The sequence below is a fragment of the Melospiza georgiana genome, chromosome 11 (assembly GCF_028018845.1).
Source record: "Melospiza georgiana isolate bMelGeo1 chromosome 11, bMelGeo1.pri, whole genome shotgun sequence".
Classification (NCBI taxonomy): Eukaryota; Metazoa; Chordata; class Aves; order Passeriformes; family Passerellidae; genus Melospiza; species Melospiza georgiana.
In genome coordinates this window covers 13,567,101-13,583,683 of record NC_080440.1, presented here as the reverse complement: position 1 = coordinate 13,583,683, position 16,583 = coordinate 13,567,101, and the positions used below count along the sequence as shown (strand labels likewise).

Sequence of the window (16,583 nt, the reverse complement as noted above, 5' to 3'; positions counted from 1 at the left end):
AGTACTATTATTCTTCCAAAATAGAGTGCTTCAACTTTCATTTTACAATGGGAAAACACAGTAATTTGTTTTTGGAATAATTATAATGTCAGGTGATATGGCAGGTGTCACTCTGTCTCCACTTATTGCTAAAAGTTTTCACAGCCTAGCAATTGTCATAAATTTTTTGTTGGCACAAAGCTACAGTTCATTTTAGATATGTGGAAATTGTAAGCTATCCCTAATTTGCAAAACTTGCTTTAAGTTTCGTTTATCACAAAAACTAAATCTGTAATTGCATTGGGTAGCATAACTGAGGTTGAAATTAATCTGTGACCCTAAATGTGGTTTGGTAATATAAAATATGCAAGGTATATTTGAATTTTACCAGACTATTTTATAATTTGGCATCAGTGTTAAACAGCTGCTACCTTGAAGTGTATCAATTTGCTATACACAAATTTAAAAAAGAGTGGGAAATAGTTCAGACACTATTCTGTCACCGTCTGCACTTTCTCCACAAATTGCAAACATGTGGAACTGCCTATTTTAATACTAGTTTTCTTGGGCCAAGAGGTTTTCATCTTTGAGAAACTCCATGTTACAATTTACCTACCCCAAAGGAATCGGATGACAATCTGATTTAATGTAACTTCAGATTTAAAGTAACAATATTACAATATACATTCCTCTTTTATATGTTTTTTTAATGTACTATATATGGGTTGAGGACATTTCTCTGTAAATGTTTCCAGATGAAATATATCATCTTCTAGATGCACAGATAGGCACAGTAACTCCAAACTAAATCAAGAACTTACCCCAGTGTAAATTCGAATGACAGAAATAGACAGATGTAATGTATAACTTCCAAAAAGCTTTTATTTTTCTATGCAATTACCAGAAATTAAATAACCAAAAGACTGATTAAGCAAAGAAGCTGAGTGAAATTGCCAATAAGAGGTTGGTAAATACAAATTTTTCATATTGAATTTTATTTAAGCAAATTACTTTTGCATATTTATCTATCCATCTCTGTCAGATTGCAAATAAAAAAAAAAAAGAATCAACTGCATTGCTTAGCTGTTAAAAAACCCAAAATAGTAAAGTCTTACTGAAGTCTACTCTTATTTTAAAACTGAAAAGCTGTTATAGTCCCTCAAAACTTTCATTAGGCCCCTGACCACTGAAATTTGGTCTGACGTTTCCTATTGCAGTAACTAATTTACTTAAGAAGAATTCAGTTTTAATCTGAGTGTATTGAATCTTGAGCTCTTTGTACAGCATTGTTTTTATGATTGGTTTTTCCCAAAAAAGCCCCTTCTTTCCCAACACAGCATGTTAGGAAACAGAAGGGGTTGGATAATCATTACACTCAGGTAAGCTGTAACTGCCCTGACCAAGGGTTTGGAATGGGCTGATGCCTAAATGCATTTTACACATTTATCTGTCAGTGCATGTGGGTAAACCTCCCTGTGACACACGTGAGCATCACTCTCCCACCTCACACAGGCCTTCTGACTGTTTTTTTCTTTCCTGTTTGTGTGCTGATGCAGTCCATCTTCACAAATCTGATAAATCCTTGCCAAGTGTGTCCCAGGGCCGTTTGGAGTTACAGCATGTGTGGATGGGCAGGGGGAGCAATTCTAGAAGTAGCAAAGACTTGCAGTAAAGCTGACAAGGAAACCTGGAGGAATGCTGAAGCCATTAATAATGCTTTTCTGTAGGAAGCTCAGCCTTGTCAGACAGTTGATAGCAAATATCATGCTTTTCCAGTGGAACTGTATAACCTCTGTGCATATATTAGTTGTGAACTGATTCCTTTTTGGAATCAGTGGAAAATGCTTTATTCATTGGCTTGAATCCACGGTCCAGTACCCAATCTAATTTGGGTAGTCCTACTCATCATAAGTGCTACTTTGTTTTTGGTAAACATTAGTAGGCTCTAATAAAATATTTGTGCAAGGTACTGGTACTCATGTGCAGCACATTGGCTTAACAAGAATGAAATCAAAACTTTCAAAACTTTGGTGGTTATAATAGAAATTAAACTCAATTAAGCAATTATGAAGGCCTGAAGTAAATACAAGTAATTTTAAAAATGTATTTTTTTATCTAGATATGTGGGAAGAGTAGAGATGGGGACTTGATTGGGTCAGTTTATGAGAGTAAACTCTATTGGTTTCCTTCTATTTTGTCAGTGCCAGAGAGAGATAATATAAAGGGAAACAGGTTTCCAGGACTTCCAGGGGAGGGATCTGCTGTAGACCATAACAAGCTTAACTTACTGAATGATGTATCTCTGTGTGAGGCTTGAGGCAGTGTTCTCATGTTAAAATGCATTAAAGCAACCTGTGAGGTCTAATCTGTGTGCCAATGAAAAGGTGAGCCAAACTCTCTGCTGTAACAGTCTGTCATGATTCTGGGGAAAACAAAACCCATTGGTATAATTCTGCAAGTGTTTGCTACAGTGAGCAGGAATGCTGGGCCTTTGGGATTGCTCATATGGCATCTTTTGTACTTTTTTTGTGTGTCTGAGATGGGCTGGTTGTCACAGCCCTACCTGGAACCGGAGAACTCAGTTCTCTGTGTTAATGTATCATCACTTGCTTTCAGATGTGTTTGTTTCCTGTTTTCAGATGTCAAATGAAGATGGCTGTAGTTTGTTCTTTTCCTTTTATTCCTGTTTGGAAAGGATAAAGCTTTGAAGGTTGTGGAGTATTCTTATATTATTTTAATGGAAGACAAATAATTTCCCCCATGGTTGTGCAGACACTGGGCTCTGTTTGCTTGGAGGGTGACCACTTTCCCTCTCCTTCCAGAATATAAAAATTTGTCATCTTCTTTTCATCATAGATACCAGTCAGCTTGTCTAATCTCAATAACATTGTGAGGCCATTACAGCAGCCTCTAAGATAAGAGACCAGAAAAAGGATTTGCCTTAGAATTTCCTGAGAATTTCCACCAAATCAGCAAATCATTCTTCAGGTTTTGTATGGGCTAGATAAATCAGTGTCTCACTTTGACTACAAGTTTGACAGCTTCTGCCACGAAGGAAGAATTCAGTTTCTGGCCTTCATCTCAGAAGAGTTTTCAATTTGCCTGCAATGACCTGGAATTGGGAAAGGAAAATCAAATTCTTGCCTGTGTTCAGATTGCCCTTTCTACCTCCCTAACTTTACCTGTGTTCTGCATCATGAAAAGGGCTCTGAATATGTGTCAACTCCCAAGCACAGATTTGCTGAAATAAATTGCTTAAATTGATTTATTTGAATTCATTACCTCTTGAATCCTAGTAAATCAAAACTAGGAAACTAGGAAGTAACAAAAATGCAAGTGGCTATCATATTTTAAGAGACAATTTTACCTAATCCCCAAAGAATGAAAATTTAATGTGATCATCTAACCAAATATGGTCCCAAATCCCTACGTATGGTCCCAAATCCCTACAGTTGTTCATTTAACTGTGAGGCTAGAAAAGGGGAATACACTAGGGTGTATCAAAAGATGCTTTCAACAACCTCATTATAAGAGAAATTCCAACTTCAATCATGATAATTGGTTATGAATCTGTCCTCTTGTTCATTTATGCCAAAGCCAGATGCACCAGTGGTGTGATTTTAATGTTCTGTGTAACTGTCCCATGATACACAGAATATGAAGGACATTAAAAACCATCCTGGGTTTATTCTCATTTAAGTTCTGGAGGAACTCATCCTGACTTACCTGCACATGTGGATTTGTATCCTCATTCTCCTCAGCCCGTGTCTTTGAGACCTTTCTGGGTGATCACCTCCCCAGCTGAACACTTCTGTGCTTCCTCACTCAACTTCTGTGCAGCTCTGACCCTGTAATTTTGTATTCAGACATCAATGTCTGATTGTCATAATTGTGTGCCTGTTTTGCATTCAGAATTACCAAGATTATGCATGTCAATTAAGTATATGAGTCTGCAATTAGATATTGCACATTCTGGTATTTGCACATGGGAATTAAGCACACAGTTGGACAGATCCCCCAGTCAAACAAGGGCTCCAAAATGAGAGCAAAAAGAGACTGAGGTAAACCAGTTTATTACTAAAAAGAGCTCTTTAAGTTGTAAAGTTAAAGTATGCTTTCTGGCTCATTAAGAGCAAGGGACTCCTGGATTTTGAGATCTGTTTGGTATCTGAAAGTTACTGAAAGTGGAATTAAGGTGATTTTTATCTCATTCTGAAATCATGTATTCTTTTTCTTTAAACTAATATTACAGTGGCATATGTCTTGCCCTGACATTTTTTCTCTACTAGTTGGGTTGAAATGCCCTTCTCTGTTTTGCAGTTCTTTGTACTTTTTAGCCAGCTGTAAAGACTGGAATAGCATTTCACAACAACATTGCTTCCCCTGCTGTTTCCCACCACACAGGGCTTCATTTCCTTCTTACAAATTAATTGTCTTGTCTTCTTGTGTAGAACAGTTTTTAATGAGTCTAATATTAATATTGAGTGATAAACTCCATTTATACTTCAATGATCCAATGATTAGAATCTAAAATGACTTAATGATTAGAATGTATCATATTTTAGAGGTGCGTACTCTCAAAGCTAATTGTTAGAAAAAATAATTTTTATCAACTATCACATTCCAAAAACCTGCAGGGAAAATTGTTATAAATTATATAAAATTACTATACAAACTGAAAAGAAAATATGAAGATGATCTCTCAATAAAAACACAAAACTCAAAACCAAAATTATTGGATTGAATAATTAGCCAAAAATGTATGAAAAACAGGATGCCTTTGCATTATTATTGTACTAACACATCCTTAGTTTAGTGTTACTTGAAGAGTCAGAAAAAATTAACTGGGAATTATTTTGTTAATTAGTGTATGTGGTCATTTAAGCCTAAGAACTTGGTCTAAAGTATTCAGAAATCCTTAATCATCAACAAGTCTGTTGTAAAAACATCCTGACAAATGAAATCTTTCTGTTCATTTTTCAGCACTTCAGGGAACACCTTGACAAACTTTTTGCAAAAGGAATTGGAATGCTGGACATTGCTTTAAATGAAGCTTTCAACATGCTCAATGAAGTAAGTTCATGCTTTTCAGATCTTTTTTGTTTCTCACCTCCTTCTTGTTTTCCTTTTTTTCAACTGAGTTTATATTCCTGAAAATGTTTCAAAGTGTTTCCTGAAGTATAATCATGTATTTTGTGGAAAAAACACTGAAGTGTGTTAGTCTGCTGGAAGATGAAAAAAAGTCATCTAAACTAAATAGCAAAATGTCTTTTGATTCAAGGATGTACCTTGGAAATAAGAGCTCAAACCCAAATATTCTCAAAAAAAGTTTGACAAGTGTGCCTGCCTTTATGCTGTGTGATCCTAGATTAATTAATGGTTCTAATTCCTGTGTATTCATCTTGAAGGGCAATATTGATTGATTCTTTTCCAGGCATAAAATCTTAAAATGAAAAAAGGAGTTATCTTCTTCCACCCACTGCTCATGTGTTCAGTCAGACAGTGTGGAACTAATGCCTTCGTGTGGTGCATGCCAAAAACGACAATGGGAAAAGGTGCATGAAGCTAAGGACACTGTGGGCTGTTTGTAGAGGTTTTATTAAGAATTGTGGGCACCAAATAGAGTCCTGGGAACCAGAAAAACAGTATGAATGCCTCAGTGCAAGTGATGTTCTATGCTAGTCCTCCAAATTATGTAAACTGAAAAAAAAATCACATTGCAGGAAGTGAAGACCTGACACAAGGTCTGTTTTGCTTTGGTTTAAAATCTGTGAGGTAACTGAAGTTATAATGATCAATGTAGTATAAAAATCTCATAATAGATTTTTATACCATATTTAATACCACAGATAGATAATCTGATAGCTCTGAGACTAAAGGGATGTGACATCCCATGTGCTGAACTGCACCCAGGATGAGAGGTCTGTAAGATCATGATGGACTCTGCTACAGGTATGCTCAGATCTCTTCAAGGTGCTCTATTTATTGCTTCTGTTTATACTTTAAAATAAAGTTTCAGATAGGTTCAATCCTTTTTGCATGTAAACTTCCAGAAATGCCAGCATAAAAATATTTTCCATTTTATACAGGCATATTTGCAGTGTCTCTGGGAGATTCAATTAAAGACACCTAGGCCAGAGGAAAAGCTAAATCTCCTCTTAGCAGAGTACAGAAAACCATTTTCCACTTTGTCTGCAAGATGTGACCTTTATGTGCCAGAAGCCTATTTGAATTATAGGTTAGCTAAGGATGTCTTTTCTTCATTAAAAAAATAAATGAAAGTGGATGAATGGGGAGGGGGAAGGAGTGGGTGGTGGTATAGTAAAGGAAAAAAAATAGAGAAAGCTTTGTGTTACATAAATAGTCTATAAAGACTCTGGTTGGATTTTAAAATGGTTCAGGGGTTACACTAATTAAACTCAGTCAATTTTGCCTTGCAATTACCTTTCAATATTTGCTATGCTTGTCAAGACTTGAAGATGTTTGCTACTGATACCTTTGAAAAGCATGTTTAAAAATCCACTTCCAAATTCTTTCCAATTGTCAATTTATGCAGTGTACATTGTAGAGAGGAAGAATACAGAAGGGCTTGGTACAGTAGTTAGACACCTACTATGTCATGTGACAACTGCAATTATCTCTTTTGGTGACAAATGTGCTCTTTGAAGTGATTACCTTTAAAAAAATCATAACCAATTAAATAAAATTCTGTGACATTTCAAAGACTGTTAATCACAACCAACTGCTGTAAATGTCAGGATGCATTGAAATTTTTGCTGCTAACTGATGAATCACTGAGTTAATTGTAGTTCATCATAAGCCCCTTGTCATTGTTATTATTATGGAAAACACTTTCATCACTCTTGCTATTCAATAAAATTAAAAGTTTTAGACAAATATGAGAAGATATTACTCATCAAAGTATTTGAATTTAATCTCATTCTTCAAAATATTCAGATAACAGTGTAGAATAATGCAGATGCATACAGAGTGGTGTTTTAAAATAAATGTACAAAGGCACTTCCCCTTCATTAATTTCTCTTTTCAGATACCTTGTCACTTGTAAAATATATTTTCCATGTGAGGAAGGTATCCCTGGACAAAGTAACTTCACCTTTATGTGAAAAAAATCTCTGTAAGATCATGAAGGAATCCCACTTAAATAATTCTGGTTCTGGTTAAGACTGGAAAACCTGTCATGATGGGAGAATTTTGAGTGACTGCCTTGCAAATTACACAGAGGCAGTGATCACAATACAGCTAACCCTGTAAATCCACATTAGCTGCCCTTTAAGGCAGAGTGTTTCTGGTCCTGTTTGCTGAGGTTTCTGCTGGATGAAAAGGAAGCTGAGCTTGAGGAGAGATGCAGGTGTGATGGAAATGGTTGTTGAATGTGGGTATGGTCACTCAGACACAGAAATGTGAAGGTAGAAAAGACAGAGGACTCCTGGAACCCACCCTTTTCTACTGCAGGCATTTCTACAAAGATGAAATTTTTAGGAGAACGTTTTTAGAAAAAGTGGGTTTTAGAGTTTGGAAAACAGTGAATATGTAAGGGCAAACACACTGTGGAAAGCTTAAAAGACAGAGCTGTCAGTAGTTCAAATCAAACCAGAATACTCTGAACAATTTCTCATGACTGCAGGAGCAGTCAGAGTCCCTGCCAGGTAATTCACCTGTGAACACAGGCACTGCTTTTTAAATGGGACCACCCTGTTCTGGGGCACAGCAAGGCTGGGGAGGTGGGACAAGATAATTCTTACTTGGCTTTCACAGCATCAAGAGTAGGGTGATAGGATGAGGCCTTGCCTGACCTCAAATGTGATAATGTACATGAAAACTAAAAGAAAGTAATTGTAATATCCCCTTTATTGATATTTTCATAGATTTTTAAAGCGTTTTTAAAGAGAAATTAAAAATCAAATTATTTTAAAACTTGGCTTTTTTTTGTGCTAAAAGATGGATGTTTCACCAAAGTACCTCGAATATGTAATGCACAGAACAAGGTCATGCACAGAGCAATAAGAATTTATTCTGCAACCAAAGCAAATGGAGACATATGGATTCATAATCAGAGCACCAACTCCAGAATGAAGAGATCAAAGCTCATAATACGACAATGTGTTTGTTCTTTGACAGGGGAAAATCCCATTTGTGTAAGGACGAAGCTTCCTTTGCTTATGCCAGAGGGTTACAGATTTCTGTCTGAGTACCTGTGCTCAAGTACCGCACTTCAGCAGCCTGAATTACTTACATGTATTCATTTTTGGGTAATAGGAGAATCTCAGAGTATATAAATATGAACTGGGTTCTCCCAGATAAATATTTAAAGGAAAATAGCATATGGAATGTAGTCCTGAGTGAATATGAATGAATGCCATATGAATAGTCAGATGTCTCTGAGTTGTGTATCTCCTGTACTTCTCAGAAAAATCATCATTCATTACTTCTTTTTGTGTAACCTGTTCTTCTAAAATGATATTTAAATCAAAGCAAACCCTATGGATGCATCAACACTCATCATCTATCAAAACCAGGAGAATACCATTTTAATTTTGGGCACTGCTACATTTATCCATGTTTCTTATTTTTCAATTCACCAAGAACATAAAATCTATGAAAAAATGTTTTTAGCCTGAATACTTTCTGACTTCTTCTAAGGATGCTAGAGATGTGACAAAATCCACGTGTGATCCTGTCTTCATGTAACAGGAATGTGCAGATCCTAATGGTTGTTTCCTTTACAGTTCAATCACACAGGACAAGGAAGTATTTGCAGCCAGGCCATAATGCTGATCACTGATGGAGCTGTGGACACATATGATACCATATTTGCAAAATACAACTGGCCAGACAGAAAAGTAAGTGTGCCATCACCTTTACTGAATGGGAAACCCAAAGCTTCATATCCAATCTAAAGTGTGTATCTATTGAAAAGTCAGTAACAATCTTTCTAATTACCTATAAATGATTTTGGATCACTAATTAAAAAAAAAAAAAGACACTTATATGATATTGCATAAGGATAGAAATGGCCTTTTACTGTTGTAATGGTCTTAGGTTAGTTAGTAGTATATAAAGGCACTATTTCCCTCCAGGTTACATTTTTGAGCATTATATAATCCTTCCCCTGAGACACATCTTTAAGTATGATAAAAATTTTTCTTTTTTCTCCCAAAATACACATTAATAATTCAATGCTTTTTCAAGCTGAAGATGGGTATGTACTATGGACAACAAGCGGCTTACTATGACAGCAGAAAGAGCAAATGTAGTACTCAGTATTTTTAATTTATTCATTTGGCAGAGTGGAGAATAGAGCTGACAGTTGGTAAGATTTTATTAAAAATGTATCTGGCTCTATTGATCTGTATAAAGAAATTTGCCCAGAGTTAAATTACCTTATCATATTGCAAGTGGAAATTTCACAGTAGGGCAGAAATGCCTTGAATTTACCAGATGAGGAAGCTCTAGTGGGCCTTGTTTCTCTATGGGAAATAATTTTCTTCTACATTTTGTCTTCAGCTGAAGCAAGTTTTGGGACTATTTTAGGAAGTTTTTGTTGTTCTTTGCCATTTTACGTGCCTATGGAAGCAACAACCACATGGTCTGAAGTGCAATTTGAGCAAGTAATTGATTAATGTGACTGTGCTGCATGGGGTCTATATTCTGTGGAAAGTAGTTGTTTTAATTTTCAGCTTTTAGTCATGTTTCTCTTTTATAAAATTCTGTTTATTTTCTGAGTGACTTCTCTAGCTCTGTTTTATGCAAATATAATATCATTCCACTGGAAAGAAGGCCTAAAAGCTGAAGACTTTGTGGCCAGGCCTGCCTCTCTTACTCAATGGGACGCCATCTAATTTAAGTTGTTAAGCCCTCAGATATTCCATGAGAACATTTCACTTTATCTAACAAAAACTGTTGTTAAAGGAGATTCTCAGAGTCTCTCAGAGGGTTGTGCCTCTGGTGCTGCAATTTCTCATTCTTTGGAGTTGGTTCCTCTGTTAAGAAGAAGAGACTCTGGGGAAACTCTTATCGTAGGGAATCAGCAAGGAAAGAATTCTCTGAAAGAGTCAGCTAAGTATTTTCACAAAAACATGTGTTGTGTATCTTTCATGTGCTAATCCACAGCTCCATCTGAGATAACCTGCTCAGCACAGCTGTTGCAAAAAGCAGCAGGAGAGGTTTCCATTGGGAATTCTTCTGCAAAGGCCCAGCATCAGGAGTCCTGCCTTGTTCAGCAAGGACATGATGTCTGGGGAGAAGCTTTTAGTTGATATTCAACTCAATATTCTACTCAGCTAGCTCTTCTAAAAATATTTAATGTATTAACACAGTCTTGTAAATTGTGTTTTAAGAAACATGTATGGAAAAAAAAAAATCTAATCTTTTTTCCTCTTTTCAGCCTGAAATGTTTCAGTATGAAAAATGTAAAAGATTTCCATATGTAGGCTTTAATGCATTAGAGCTTTGAATGTCTTTGTTGGATTTGTTATTCTAGAAAGGAAGGCTATTGAAAATGCAATATCCTACATATTTGCAGTGTCAGTGTGCCTAGAAATTATGCAAAGCTGGTTTTTATATTTATAAATCTCACCTTTGAACTGCTAGATAGTTTTTGTTTTAATGTACATAATTTTCCCTATTATCTATGCATTGCCCTACCATTTTTCTTATCATTTATGTTTTTCCTGCATTGTGATACTGGGGTGGACAGTGGTGGAAAAGGGAATGGCTCTAATTGAGGTAAATTCTGAAGTTTTTTTTACCTCATCTACGTGGTTAGCAAAGTACCACTTTCAGTTAGAGCTGATCTAATGTTAGATAACAGCAAACATTTTATAATTAGTTGCAGCATAAGCATTTTGTTCTCTAAAGAAAGGAAAGAAATCTTTATACAGCTGTGAAGACTTTAAAAGTTTGTCAGTGAGAATCTCTAAAAATGGAGAGTGAATACAAACTTGTGGGACATAAGCACCAATTCATGTTTTCTTCCTTTTTCCAAACCATTTATATCTTTGCAAAAGATAGCCTTAAATATATATATACTAAAAATCATCTTCCTTCTGATAATGCATTAAAATAAAATTGTGTTGCTGTTATTAGGAAAGGGAATAAAATGGCTACAATTAAATCCCTAAAGTAGCTTAAATTAAGCAATTGAATTTTTGAAGGAAATCAGCCTGATTTTTTGTAGATACTAGGAAATTGTGACCATCAAAAGACTTTTGAAAGTCATCTTCTGGACTGTTTCCCTGAAAGAAGGAATGCTTTCATTTTACTGGGTTTTTTATGAGTCTCTGTCTTCCTCAGCAAAAGGGAAAAATACCCCAAAAAAATTTCCCCATGTTTACTTAGTATCTTCTACTACTTTAAATGTAAATCTAGTAGATGTTATTTTTATAACACGCTATATTTTATTTATATGACTAGTTGTTAACATCTATTTCCTTCTTTTTATGAGGCCATAGGTGCAATCTTAAAGAGCTGATTCTCACACATTAGAAATGAGTTTGTGCTATGTACATAATTTTTCTCATTCATGGAATTACATTCAGTACTTTCCAATTTCTGTGATTCATTCAAGGCAACTTTGCCACGTGAAGTACCAAAATGGGAATAATTAATCCACAAGAGTAAATAAATCTACACATCTCCTATAAAAGCCCAGCTTTTCATCATGTAGCAGAAATAAGTATTTAAAAGGAGTTGTACCAGGAAATGTTTGTTTACAATGAAAGCTATAATATAGTTGCAATAATTTTATTTTTTTAAGATGTCCTATTTCAGGAGAAAGCCTTTTTAGTCTCAAAATATCTTTTTGATGTCAGCTGTACCAGAATAATGCTTTTATTCTATGTTACTGCTCCTACTATGAGATCCAAATGCATTATCAGAAACCAAACAAAATCCTGCACTTAGGTATTTCTCTAGGTCCCTTGTTCTAATTCAAAAGGATGAAAGGCCATGGGAAGGGGAGGCAGGCAGACAGATAAATGTGACTACATGGAAGGATAGTGCTTCAGGTCTGCTCCCAGAAGATAGTACCACTAATGATCTTTTCTTAAATAAAACTGTCCTACTTTCTTTCTAGTGGAAAATTCCAGCAATAACTCACAGAAAATTCCATGAAGATTAATTTTGTAAATGTTGATGAAATGCCTTAGCACATAAAAAATTGGAATTATGATGAGATTAGAGATATTAACAGAGCTTCAAGCTTTGTCAGGTTCTCAGCTGAAAGCCATTTTAATCACTAATTGAAAATTAGTAAACTTGGAACAGAAAGCATCTACTTAAATATTATTTAACACATTTTATCATTTTAAATATGGCAAGACTTTTCTCAGAATCTTGTGATATTGCAAAGGAAAACAACGCAGTAAATTCTCTTCCATGAATTTGCACAACATTTACATGAATGTGGAAGGGAACAATTTTAAACCCTATTAACTCACTGACAACTCCATGAAGTCTCATGATGTTTTTTCTTCACTGGTTAAAATGACCCAGTGTTCAAATACTTGAGAGTCTTTTTCTCTCCTCTGTTTCCCATTGTTTTTATGTGGCTGTCAAGTTCTATGCTTCTACAAAACCCATCTACTCCTTGTTTTGGAGAAGCCAAAAAGCATTTCTTCTATAAACATGATTGAGAGCAGAGTCTAAAGAGTCTAAAGTCTCATTGAGATCAAGGGGAAGTCAGTATTTCAGTTTGGGTACAGACTTTTAGTATTTTTTTTTTGGGTCAGTGCAGTACTCAGGTGGCCAAGGGAGATGTCAGCTTTGTGACCTTTCATGACTTTTGGCAACCAGAAAGAAATGTTCTGCTCCTTGGGCCTGAGAGGCCTTTGCTTCATGGCATTGTACTACATGCAAAGCCTGGAAAAGAAAGTACAAGAATAATTGAATTATTTGAACTTCATCCTCCCCTTTGGGTGTGTCTTTGAGTCTGAAAAGCATTTGCTTCCATAATTATGTGAAACAGTTATACGCGATGGTAAATACGTGCAAAACCAGAAGCACTAATTCCTCACTAAGTCAAGTCAAATGGAAACCAAAATCCCACCTAAAGTTTCCTCATTTTCTAGAATCAAATCCAGCTAGAGAATCTGGGATAAAAATACCTCTGTATCCAGTTACCTTGTTAGTTATCCTGCAGCCTTTCTTTTTCTGGGCAAGTCACAGATAATAGAAATTCATCTGTCTGTCTCCTATTATTCTGAGGCTCTGGGTAGAATTAATTTTGTATGGCACAGAAACATTTTCTTTATGCTTATGAACGATTACAACAAGGCAGAGATTTAAGATGGTTTCTATCAGTGCTAAGGCTTCAAGTAGGGTGAGTATAAAGCATAACTGCAATAACATCTTTATTCCAACTGCTAAATGATTATGGTGTAGAAAGACCTAATAGCCAATGCTGCCCATGTCTGAATGGAACTGTTGAAATTACAATATAAATAGTTCCATGACTTTTAAGTGCTTATACCTACTCTTACATCTGCTTTATAGGAAAAATTTCACAGTCTGGCAGGTCTCTGGTTCTATATACACTACTTAAAATTGTAATTGAATCCAGAGAGCAGCACCTTGAAATTTGCTGGATTTAGATTTGGTTTCATAATGGAATACTGGATTTGCAGGCAGTAATAATCAGTTAATAGCTCCTTAATTACATGGGACTTTCATGTATACTTTTACAGGATCAGTATTTATGGTATATTTAATAATATATGACTTTCTTAAATATTTAAGAAAACACTTGGTCATTCCTGGTGAAAACTGGCCACTTGGTCACTAAAGCTCTTAATATCAATCCACTCATTTATATTAGAGATATATGAAATAAAAAATTACATGTAATTTTTCTGCCTTTTAAACTTTTTTTTAGCTAGAAATCTATTTAGTGAGTTTATTTAGTGATCCACAATCTATTGGCTTCAACTGCTGTATATACGAAATAAATGTCTGAGCTTTGGGTATATGTAAAAATCCTCAAACATTTAATTACTGCCATAGGACAGGAGAGGACGCTTTCCTTATCCTCCTTGAGCAAAGAAAGATGAAAACATGGCATGAAAACTAAAGAAATTAATGGGTGCTGTGAGAACAGCTACAAGAATGGGTGGCTGCATTGTGGCACTGCAGTGGTGGCAAATCATCTTTCTCTTCATGTCTGCCATCCGCAGGGTACAAACCTTCCTGCAGAGCCTTAACCAAGTCTGCAGCTCAGGAATGAGGCAAAGTTGGCAACATGGAGCATTCGTACAGCAAATTGAATGTCTCATGTGCAGTCCTGTCTGGATGTTATTAAACTGAGTTTTTTTCCGAAAAGGCTGACGTACTTTGGAGGCAGATGCCATTACTGCTACACAAACCTGGTGCTTTATTACTGCTTATCTCAAGAACAAAAGAAGGTCCAGACACTTTATAGGCCTTTCAAGCTATGATGTAACTTATATTAATTACTTACCTTTTTAGGCACTCCTGTAGTATGACAAAAGATGGAGTATGAGATCAAACAGAAGTTTTTGATTTCAGGATAAAAAGAAACAACTCATCACAGCTAGATTCCTGCCCCAAGTGTGATTTCATTTTGAGAAAAAAAGAAGTTTTAAAAAGGTTTCATTTTGCCTTATTACTTCTCCTCCTAGAGAGAAAAATAGGTGGGTAGGCTCTCTTTCAGTGAATGGAGGGTTTTTTTGGTCAAAAGTACCATAATGATTTCTACAAATTTGTCATTAGTGTTTTCACTTGAATTCTTTTATGTGACACTCAGAGTAGTTAAAACCTCTTTTTCAGTCACTTGTCAATTTAATTTGCCACGAAGAAACTTCCCCTGCAGTGCTTAAATTGAAACAAATGGAGAGATGTTTTTTTGTGAAGATAAAGGTAATTAAATATTATCCTCAGGGCATATATGGATTGCCAGAGGAAGGATTACTGCTTCTTATACACAGTCACTTGTTGCCTGGAATCATGGAGGAGCTAATGCTTTCTGAATGTTTGAAGACTTTTAGATGGAATGATAATTTATACCCTTTGAAAATGCATATTCAAAGTGCCCTTACTGTGCTAATATTTGTAATATAATCAGAAATAGACACACAAGTGAATTAGCCATGAGTCATACAGAACACCTTATAAATAAGGGACAGTCTAAATGGAGAATAATCCACAATTTGAAATAGATTATCCAAAGTTCTCTTTGGGAACTCATGAGTGTCAGTAATGCAAAAATGATTCCTTTTCCTTGTAAAAAAGAAGATAACTTTTATGTATATGTAGACATAGAGAGATCCAAAATTTGAGATAAAATAGGTGTCCATAAAACGTGCCTAGATGACTCCAAGTAATCACTATTTGCCTCTGGCATAAAACTCCTTGTGGCTAAAATGTTTGACTGGTGTCCCTTATTAACAAGAGAGACCAAAACATAAGAAGTAAATATCATAATAAGAAGCTGATATATAATGGATTCTGTTTACTAAAAAACCCCAACCAACCAAACTTTCTCCTGATAGTTTATGTGCTGTAAGGTCTTAGTTCTTCAAAATTATCATGCCAGAAGCAAGACAGTATAAGTGGGGAGGGTAATTACAGAAATATGCCTATTTTTTTCTGTGGACTCTGTCTATTCCTGAGGTAATGTTTTTTGTGAAGATTTGTGTCATCTGCTTAAGGAAATGATGAGATCATTTATTTCTTGAAGTTCTTTAACAGCATAATAAAAACTGTATTTTAGTTTGTGTGGTTTAAACTGAGAAATGCTGCAGTTATCTTAAAAAGCCAGGATTCAGTTTATAGACTGTTTTTAATTCTCTTTAGAATGTATGCATCTTCTTAAACATTACAGACAGAAAAGAGATGTTGAAATTTGTCAGAGCTGTTCTATTTTAGATGAGTACCAACAGTCTCTGTAAAATCTCCAGAATGTTTATTGTTGGTTGTGAGTGACCCACCACCAAAAAGGTGACCACAGCTGCATATATAAAACCCATTATTTGCACTGGACAATAAAGGGATAATACAGTACTCCAAACAATTATTTTGGATTAATATAATTTTAAAAATAAGTATAGTAAATATAAGATAGTTTAAAAGAAGTCAAGGTTGTGTTGGATTGAATGTCTTCCTAAATTTCCTGTTTAGAGTTTGCCTTTTAGAAAGAGTTGAAATAATGTGATTTTATATTAAATGTTACATTACAGCCAAGAGTCATAGTGAAAACTAAGTTGGTGCAAAAGATAAAACTAGAGTTATGTTCACTCATCTCTAGTTCCTCCACTAATAGCCTGAAATTAGGATATAATAGCTCTGCAAACTTGCTCAATAGGTGTTTTCTGATCTGTAGAGGGGAAGTTACAAAGTGAAAATTTTCACTGGCTTTACAGACAGGGAAGAGTGAAAAATTCACATGTATTTTCCAAGTAAGCTTTAAAAAACTGTACTTATGATGTCGTGTTATAACCCTATTTTTTTTTCAATGTAAGATTAAGCTTGAGTCAAAACCAGTATTGTGTGGTGGACAAGCACTTTAATAGGATTAAAGATTTTTTGATGACTAACAGGAATGGCCCCAGTTTGATGCAGGAGTAAGAGTA

At 35.3% G+C, this 16,583-nt stretch overlaps 1 protein-coding gene across 1 annotated transcript in view; it reads left to right on the top strand.

Moving 5' to 3' along the window:
- Window positions 1-16,583, top strand: part of CACNA2D3 (calcium voltage-gated channel auxiliary subunit alpha2delta 3) — a 382,632-nt gene that overhangs the window by 184,551 nt on the left and 181,498 nt on the right. Inside the window, exons 10-11 of the mRNA XM_058032041.1 lie at window positions 4,963-5,052; window positions 8,727-8,840. Of these exons, the coding sequence (XP_057888024.1) occupies window positions 4,963-5,052; window positions 8,727-8,840 (204 nt within the window). The remainder of the gene's footprint in view (window positions 1-4,962; window positions 5,053-8,726; window positions 8,841-16,583) is intronic.